Genomic DNA, 9,333 nt, shown 5'->3' on the forward strand with positions numbered 1-9,333 from the left:
GATTGTGGTTTGTGACCAGCCCAGGCAAAAAGTTAGTGAGACCCCCTCCACCTCGATAAATAACCCAGACATAGTGGTGCACATCTGTATTCCCAGCTAGGTGGAAGACAAAGGCAGGAGGATCACAGCCCAAGGCTGATCCCAGGCAAAAACGTGAGACCTAAAAAATAAAGCAAACATGGCTGGCGGAGTGGCTCAGGTGGTACAGCACCTGCCCAGCAGGTGTGACACTCAAGGTCAAACCCCAGCACCACACACACACACACACACACACACACACACACACACACACACACGGCTTATTTCTCTCTTCACATTCTCTTAAAAGAGAATGATTGCATTCAACAAGTGACTAGCCTAAGTGAAAAGAACACGCACCTAGACTATTGTATTTGTTGGGATTTTATAGTTGCAAGGGAAGCTCACTTACTTTAAATGAAATTAAACGGAAAGATTACTGTTCATGTCACACAAGAGTTTGAGATAGAACTGCCTTCATGTATAACTGGCTCCCTGGGCCCACAACAGTGTGGCCTCTCCTCTCTTGACCTCATACTTACGCCCACTTCTGAGTCCGCCTCCTTCTCTCCCTCCCACAGGCTGAGGGATGGCCACCACCTGCCCTGTGTTCACCTCTTCCAGGTGGCAACTCCCAGCCCTGCTCTCCTGAAACAAAAGGCAGACAGTGAAGCTGCTACAAAGGCCCTGAGGCACAGACAGAACATCCAAAGGACAGGAGCAGAATGGGCTGCAACAGGGCAGGGTGTGGGCTGGCGCTTGAGCTTGGAAGCTGCCTTAGACCTCAGCCGAGGGCCAGCTGTGATGGGCTCAGACAGTGACAATGGCTCAGTCAAGTCTGCAGGAGGGCAAAAATAATCACAAAAGCCCCAGGGGTTACATTAGGAGTGCTGGTGCCTCTGGGCTCTATTGCACGCCAGGACCTTATGCACTGGTAACACAAGTATCCACTCAAGCCCCCCGCACCCAATGCTCCTCCACCCAACATCCAGCCGGACCCCATGAAATCATGGTTTAGAACATGCACTGTGCAAAAGCCCACGCCCCCAGAGCGGCCATCCAGCCTTAATGTCTCCCCCTATCAGTCCTTTGGCTCCCTCCACCAACCAACTGGTGTCCTCACCATTTCTAAAAAAAAAAAAAAAAACCACCATGGCTTGCCTCAGGACCTTCGGTAGGATGCTCTCCCCTCAGCCTCACCTGGGTCCCTTACCTCCTTCGGATCTCAGGTACACCTCCCCAGCCCCTTCCAGTGGCACCCCTTCTGCAGCCCACACTACTGTCCTAGCTTGCACCCTCCTGACAAGTTATGGGTCAGTGTCGCTCCTGTCAGCATCCTCAACGGTCGTTCCTGCGCCTTTGGTGGGTCTTCCTGAGATACTGAGACCTCTGAGGTGGAATTGCAGGACCGGCTGTGATCAGGGGAGCCCTGCACATCCTTGCCATGTGGACCTTACCTTTCCCACCCCAACCCCATGCTTGTGAGGCTGCTCTGGCTCCTCCTCCAACGGCACGTGGATATAGTTTCTGGGAAGCATGGTGGCGGGGCAGGTACGTAAAGATGAGTGGGAGCCTGGACTTGTAATTCTCCCCATGAAACTGCCTGCTCCAAGTATGGGCAATTCTGATTGTGCGGCGGGTGCGACTGCTGTACGCGGCCACCAGGGGGCGGGCTTCAGCAGCCCGGGCTAATTCCTTTCACTCTTCACTTTATCTGCTAATCCTCAATTTTTTTTTTTTCTTTTTCTGGCAGTACTGGGAATTGAACCCAGAGCCTTGTGCTTGCTAGGCAAGTGTTCTACTACTTGATCCTTGCCCCCAGGCATTTTTATCTGGTGACACAGGGCTTTGAACTCAGGGCCTCACACCTGCTAGGCGGGTGCTCTACCACTTGAGCCGTGTCCCCAACCCTTTCTTGCTTTATCTATTTTCCAGATATGTCCTTGTACTTTTGCCCAGGGCTGGCCTCATACTGAGATCTTCCTACCTCTGCCTACATACCTAGGATTATAATCAGGTGCCACCATGCCTGGCTTGCTGGTTGAGGTAGGAACTCACTAACTTTTGGCCTGGCCTCCTGAATAGTGATCCTCCAGATCTCCACCTCCTGAGTAGCTGGGATACAGGCATTTGCCACCATACCCGGCCCATTTATATTGCTCTGAGACAGGCTCTTCTCACTAACTGCCCAAGCTGGCCTTGAAATGGAGATTCACCTGTCTCTGCTTCCTGAGTAGCTGGGATTACAGGCATCATCAAATTTGATGATCACCAAATTTCAAAAGTTCAGAAATATTTTTGGTAATTCAGCTCCTTCTCCAGTTATAGACTCCAGGCTATAGACTTAACATACCACCACCTGGGTTTTCTAGGTGGTAGCAGAGTGTAAGCTCCTGCATGCTTCCCTCTTTCTCTTGCAGGAGGAATTCAGGGCAGTTTCTTAGTAGGTGATAGTTACTTTCATTTCACCACTGTGGTGGGTGGATGGCACAAGTGGTCCCTGCTTCACTTTTCCCTGGAGTCACCGTGGACAGGCTCTTCTTCACTGCTCCTGGGCTTGGCTGTGAGAATTGCTTGGGCAAACCTGATAGACAGCACCAGAGGCTTCAACTGAGTGTGTATCCACTTTCAACCGCTGCTACCACCCAGAAAACATAAGTGGGTGGCATGTAACAAGGTCAGCTGAGTTTGGCCAGCCTAGCCTTCCTGGACAGCCAGCCCTCTGGGTGACCCATAGCTAACCTCAAGGCAAAAGCAAGCCAGGATCAACCAGGCCTGGTCCAGACCAACAGAACCACCCAGCTTACCTGCAGATTCAGGAAATATTAAGAAACAACTGAGTTCTGGATGACTTGTTACACAGCAAGAGCTAACTGATACAAGCAGTAAAGTCAAGTCTTTCAGTTGGGAGGGAAAACAGCTGGGAGTGAAAAAGGTGGGGTCTGCTCTAGAAGCCCCCCACAGGGGAGAGGCACTCCCCTCTAGACCAGCTGCCTGTTTGCACTTGTTTGTTTTCTCTAAACACATATCTAGATCAGCAGGTCCAGACTTCTTTTTCAGACTCTGCTCCTTTAGTAAACAGAACTTCATCAAAGTAGCCAAACTATACTCATGTAGTCAATTTATGGGACAAGTGCCAAATCAATCATACAATCAATTAACACAATGAAAAGGCCAGCCTGATGCTCACAGGCATTTCCACCTGCACCACTTTTATCATTTTGCATCAGGGAGATGGTGGGTTGGGTATGTGGCAGGTGTGGGGTCCATTTCCTGCCCTGTGTGCTTTTTGGTGGAAACCAGGTGTAAAAATGCTCCCGACTTGGGCCCTGGGTGGTGGTGTATGCCTGTAATACCAGTTATTTGGGAGGCAGAAATAGAATCCTGGTCAGGGGCCACCAGCAAAAAAGGCAAGATCCTATCTGAAAAATAAAGCAAAAAGGATGTGGCTCAAGTGGTAGAGTGCTTGTAAGGTGAGTCCTGAGTTCAAAACCCAATGATGGAAGAAAAGCCACTTCCTCCCTCCCTGCCTCAGCTCTTATCGTTTTGAGCATTCATACAGGTGTCTGCTAAATCACCACTGCTAACTGGCTTCTCCTCCCCATGAGAGCTCAGGTGTTGAGTCAGGTGTCGGAGCTGGGAAAAGGTGTCCCCGCACTGGCCACATGAGTGGCGCTTCTTGTCGTGCATTTTCCGGTGCCGCAGGAGTGCGGAGCAGCAGCTGAAGGTCTTCCCGCAGCTGCATTCGTAGGGTCGCGTGCCGGTGTGCACGAGGTGGTGCTGGATGAGGGAGGCGCGGGTGCGGAAGGCCTTCCCGCACTGCCCACACTTGTAGGGCCGCTCGTCGCTGTGGGTCTTCTGGTGCTCCCCGAGGGTGGACGCGTGGCTGAAGGTGGCCCCGCACTGTGGGCATGGGTAAGGCCGCTCCCCTGTGTGCACCACGCGGTGCTGGGTGAGGTGTGCGCGGCTGGCAAAGCGCTTGCCACAGTCCTGGCACTCGTGGGGCCGCTCCCCGGTGTGTGCACGCCGGTGCTGCGCCAGGTGCGACACCTGCGTGAAGGTCTTGGCACACTGGCCGCAGGCGAAGGGCCTCTCGCCAGTGTGGACGCGCCGGTGCTCGGCTAGCGAGGCGCTGTGGCCAAAGCGCTTGTCACAGTCGGGACAGGCGTAGGGCCTCTCGCCTGTGTGCACACGCTGGTGCTGCGTAAGATGCGCCATCTGCGTGAAGGTCTTGGCGCACTGGCCACAGCGGAAAGGTTTCTCCTCGGTGTGGATGCGCTGGTGGCGGGCGAGAGCCGAGGAGAAGCGGAAGGCCTGGGCGCACTGGCCGCAGCGGAACGGCCGCTCCTCCGAGTGGACTCGCCGGTGCCGGATGAGCGCTGAGGAGAAGCGGAAAGCCTGGGTGCACTGCCTGCACACGAAGGGCCGCTCTTCGGAGTGTGCGCGCAGGTGCTGCGCCAGGTAGGAGGCCTGGCTGAAGGCCTTGCCGCACTCGGGGCAGGAGAACGGCTTCTCCCCAGTGTGAATCCTTTGGTGCGAGGTGAGCGCCGAGCAGAAGCTGAAGGCCTTCCCGCAGTCTCCGCACAACCACGGCTTCTTGGGCCTGGCGCCCACACTCTTCTGATTCGTGCTCTTCTTCCTGGGCACACTGCACTTAGGGGTCCTGGTTTTGCTGGGGTTGCCTGCTTGGGTTACCAGAGGGCTCGATGTGGCTTTTGGGGTTTGGTGGATACTATTCATTGTAGGATCTCCCTTGTGCATCCCAGCCTCCATGGTTGGATGGTTCTCCTGGTTTTCCTGCTGATCCTGGAACTCATCCTCTTGCTTCCAGGATCCTCCCAACTCGGAGCCCTGGAGGGCTATGCTCAAAGGCCCATCCATTCCTGACCCTGGGCATCTACCTGGATTTCATGGCTGCTATCTGGATCTGAAAGAAGGAAAGTAAAAAAAAAAAAAAATCAGTCAGGTTTGTCATTTGCCCTGGGCCAGGAAGGACATAACCCTGAGTCCTTAGTCCTCTACTACTGACAGATTTTGGGTCACACAATTCTTTTTCATAGGGCCTGTTTTGTGTACCAGGATGTTTTGTGAGCAGCACCCTTGGTCTCCCTGCAATTGTGACAATCAAATATGTCTCCAGGCTGGCTCACACCTGTAATCTACCAGCTACTTGGGAAGCAGAAATGGGGAGGACTGAGGTTTGAAGCCAGCCTGGGCAAAAAGTCAGTGAAACCCCATCTCTACTAACAAGCGAGTGTGGTGCTATTTGTAGGAGTAGGATGATCACTGTCCAGGCTGGCCCGGGCAAAAACTTGAGACCCCATCTGAAAATAACTAAAACAAAAAGATTTGAGGATATGGCTGAAGTGGTAGAGCATCTGCTCAACAAATGTGAAGTCCTGAGTTCAAACCCCAGCACCACCAAAAAAAGATAAAAGCTCCAGATACTGCAAAGTGTCCCCTGGGAATGGAATCAACATGGTTGGGAATCACTGACTTAATTGAATTGAAAACAGGTTTAAAAAGATTCCTACAATTATTATAATTATTTTTTTAATGAAGGAACCTGTCAGCTCTTAAATACGGCCTTGTAACCTGGTGCTGTGGGCTGCATCAGGTCTCCCCCCTCAAGGAGATGGTATTTGGAGGTGTGGAATTTGAGAGGTGACTAGGTAGGTGAGGACGTGCACATGGGGCCTCTGTGATGGCTTAGTGTCCTCATAAGAAAAGGAAGAGACACCAGAGCTTTGTCCTTTCTGCCATGAGGACATGGTAAGAAGGTGGCTGTCCCATAGGTACCCTGACCTGACCTCAGACTTCGCCCCCAGAAGTGTCTATGGGTTTTGTTGTAGCAGTCTACACAAAAGAAGACTGGACCTTCCAAGGGCTGCTCCCTGTGCCTGAAACACTCTTCCCTCAGTGTGGGCCTCACTAGGAGGACAACTTCTGAGCCTCTGAGTGATAGAGTGAATCTTCTGGGCTGAGCACAGCAAGTACAGAGTTCTTGAGGCAGGACTGTGATGGGGGAGAGAAGGAAAGGTGTTGCCAGAGTGACAGGGGCACAGAACTGGGGAGATGAAGTCTGGTAGGGGCCAGGGTTTGACAAGACCCTGTGTGTGGAGAGTGAGTCTTCTGCTGGTTGGGCTCTGCTGGCCAGTCTCAGCTCAGGAGCCAGCTTGGCAGGCAACCCTTATGCCCAAGTTGGGGCATATGGCCACTGTACAGTGGGCACTGGTACCTATTACAAGGTCCTGGGAGAATCAGGTGGAGCCCCGTCACTCACACTGTGGCTGCTGCTGTGTGTCAGTAGGTCCAGCTGGCATCTGTGGGAAAAAGAAATAGGGACTGTGAAGGAAGATTTTGGGGAAGAGAGAGGTGGGGGACTGAGGTGAGAGGACAATGAGTTCTCAGGAGGAGGTATACCTAGGGGAGCTACAGGCACACAGGAGACGAAGGGGACACAGAGACGCTGGGGACAGTAAAAGAAAACTTCTCTACTGCCAACACTTCTGACATACGGATTTCTTCCCCCTGCCCCCACAAAAACCAATTCTTCAATCCTCTCTGGCTGGCAGACATGCACACTGGCTCACCATAAAAGGTTGTGGTGGGAGGAGGTGGTGGTGTTCCCCATAATCCTCTATTGGGGTGTGATAATTTGCTAGAGTAGCTCACAGGACTCAGGGAAACAGTCTACTATTACTATGTGTGATACAGGACAGGACTCAGCCCAAAAGAAGATGCACAGGGCACTGTATGGGGGAAGACACAAAATTTCTGTGTTTCCTCCTGGTGGTCTACCCTGTGTTCACCAATCTGGAAACTCCCCAAACCCTGTCTTTTAGAGGTTTTATGGACATCTGTTATGTATACATGATTGATTACGTATGAACTCACCCTTCTCTAGTTCCTTTCCTTTCTCTGAAGGCAGGGGCGAAAAGAGGGGGGCTGAACCTCAAAGTTCCAACTTTCTAATAATCAGGGTTGGTTCTATTGGCAACCAGCCCTCCCCCATCCATTCTGAAGTTGCCAGGGACCTACCAGAAGCCATCTCATTAGCATAAGAAATGCAGATGTGGTTGAAAAGGCTTCTATTACTGTGAGTAAGAGAAAATATTGTCTTCTCCCACTACTAAGGAAATTCCAAGAATGTTAGAAGCTCTGAGCCAGGAAATGGGGACAAATACATATTTCTTATGTATATTAGCACATCATTGATAGGACAAAAGTGTCATGTCACAGTGTGACCTACAGAGTCACATGTAATCATACCCAGAGGTCAGTTACATCACATGCACAGATAAACATGGACACACAATGATACACACCACACATATCTACGCACGCAAGGAGCTAGGAAGGCATTGTACCTGGCCACACTCAATAGGCACTATGTGGGGCTGCACACATAGCTACAACCCCCTACCCCCAACGTGTAGTGTCCCTGAGTAAACAGGTACATATAGAAGGACACCTCTCCACCATAGGCAGGCCATGTGCTGGGGTGCTACCCATGTAGACACACATAAACACAAACACAGTATAGCAGTGTGCAGAACTCCAACATGGCCAAAGTCAAGTGTGCACGGTCTCCTCACGTGCATATGCATACACACAGGTATTCCCAGGCTTCCTAGCTTCGTGCTACCAGGCTCACGTGTCTAGTCACCCTACACAGTCTCACACCCAGACACCCACAGGTGGTGCCATGCACCCCACACTCAGGGGAATAAGTATCATACACCTATGCGACTCTGGTTCAATATGCAGACATCCCCAGATACTCGCGGATCACGTGATCAGTTGCATACACTGCTTCACCTGCAGGGACACCACACATCACTGGGGACTCACCTGGAGACTTGGACGCAGTCACACACACCTGCACAAGCAGGCCCCGCCGAGTAACCAGGTGCACACACTCAGTGACTTGTGGGGTTAGGCCCACTTGCAGTCACTCGCCGGCACGGTCACACCTGCAGGGACACACGTCACGAAGGTGCACACTGGCCACAAGCGCAAATGCACTCGCGCATGCGCACATTCTCACCGGCGCCCTCACCTGCCAGGACCATCTCTGAAAGCGCTGGGCGGCTCCCCCCAAGGCCAGTGGGGTCCAGTCGGCTTCCCCTCGGACTCCGGCCCTCATCGGCCTATGAATACCCCCGGGAACCCCTTCTCCCTAAGCCGCACGGAGGCCAAAGCAGCAGAGGGGTCCAAACACCAACTCGCCGTGGACTACGCCTGCGCACAAAGAAACGCACGGCCGCGCGCGACTCAGCAGAACTACAACTCCCAGAAAACCTTGCGACCGCACGGGTAGACACTCCCTTCCGGCCTCCTTGGGTACTCGTTGTGAGCAGGGGCGTGGGGGGGGGGTGTCTGACCTCGGCCCCGCCCACCAAGCATACTTCCTGGTTGCTGGGCGTGGCTGGTAACCAAGGATAGGACTTTTCTTCCTCAAGGGATCAGCTGAGACCACAGGCTTAGAACGAAGGAATGTGAGGATCAGAGAGGCCAAATCAGAGTATAAGGCCTTGCCATACACAGCCCCAAGACTGCCTTGAGCCATGGCACACGCTTTTGTTTTGTTTTTTGCTCCGTCCCACTTGAGGCAGGCCCCTAGCTCTTTTTTGCTTTGTTTTTTTGGGATTGGGTCTTGTGTTTATGCCCAGCTAACCTGGACAGTGATCCTCCTATTTATGCTTCCTGCATAGCTGGGATGGCAGGAGTGAACCACAGCTAGCTATCGGTTGAAATGGAGTCTCCTGAACTTTCTGCCCTGGATGGCCTTGAACACAAGGCTGATCTTGAGGCCGATCTCTGCCTCCTGAGTATTACAGTCTTGAGCCACTGAGCCTTGCCTCAAATTTTAATTTTATATGCAGATCTTAAGAGGCATTTTGTCTTTCCCCCATCCTTCTGGAAGCTTCTGGTCTTGCCTGGTACAAGAATATGGCCAGTACCCCCCCAACCTGGTCAGCATGGACCAGAACCTCCCAGCAGATGCTCAGATCCAGCAGCATGAAAATAAAAGACCCACGGCTTATTTGTTGTTGTTTCTAGTTTTATTTTACATTTTAACCCCTTAAAATATCTCCGACATATTCTTGCCGTAATACAAAAGCATTTTTTACCACAAAAATGGAAATATTCAAACACAGGAAAACACCCTTTTACTAGTGTCTTCTTTTCCTCCACCTTCCCGGGCCCTGTGGGTCACACAGGGCCTCTCTTCTCTAAATCTGACCTTTTAGAACTCACGTGTATGTGAGATCGTGTGGTATTTGTCTTTCTGTCCCTGGCTTATTTCAT

The 9,333-nt window shown here is 52.1% G+C and overlaps 1 protein-coding gene across 4 annotated transcripts; it reads right to left on the reverse strand.

Moving 5' to 3' along the window:
• Positions 1 to 1,738: 1,738 nt before the first annotated feature.
• Positions 1,739 to 8,261, reverse strand: Znf835 (zinc finger protein 835). 4 transcript variants are annotated; one of them, XM_020187417.2, is made up of 3 exons: positions 8,081 to 8,261; positions 6,302 to 6,341; positions 1,739 to 4,945 (listed from the first exon to the last, which is right to left on the reverse strand). In XM_020187417.2, exon 3 carries the CDS (start codon positions 4,897 to 4,899, stop codon positions 3,550 to 3,552), a length of 1,350 nt encoding a protein of 449 aa, XP_020043006.2. In that variant the 5' UTR covers positions 4,900 to 4,945; positions 6,302 to 6,341; positions 8,081 to 8,261; the 3' UTR covers positions 1,739 to 3,549. The 4 variants fall into 4 exon arrangements, with proteins under 4 accessions (XP_020043006.2, XP_020043005.2, XP_073914594.1 ...); XM_020187416.2 differs by having other exon boundaries at positions 6,257 to 6,341; XM_074058493.1 differs by lacking the exon at positions 8,081 to 8,261 and adding an exon at positions 7,873 to 8,074.
• Positions 8,262 to 9,333: the final 1,072 nt, after the last annotated feature.

Source organism: Castor canadensis, chromosome 16, assembly GCF_047511655.1.
Source record: "Castor canadensis chromosome 16, mCasCan1.hap1v2, whole genome shotgun sequence".
Classification (NCBI taxonomy): domain Eukaryota; kingdom Metazoa; phylum Chordata; class Mammalia; order Rodentia; family Castoridae; genus Castor; species Castor canadensis.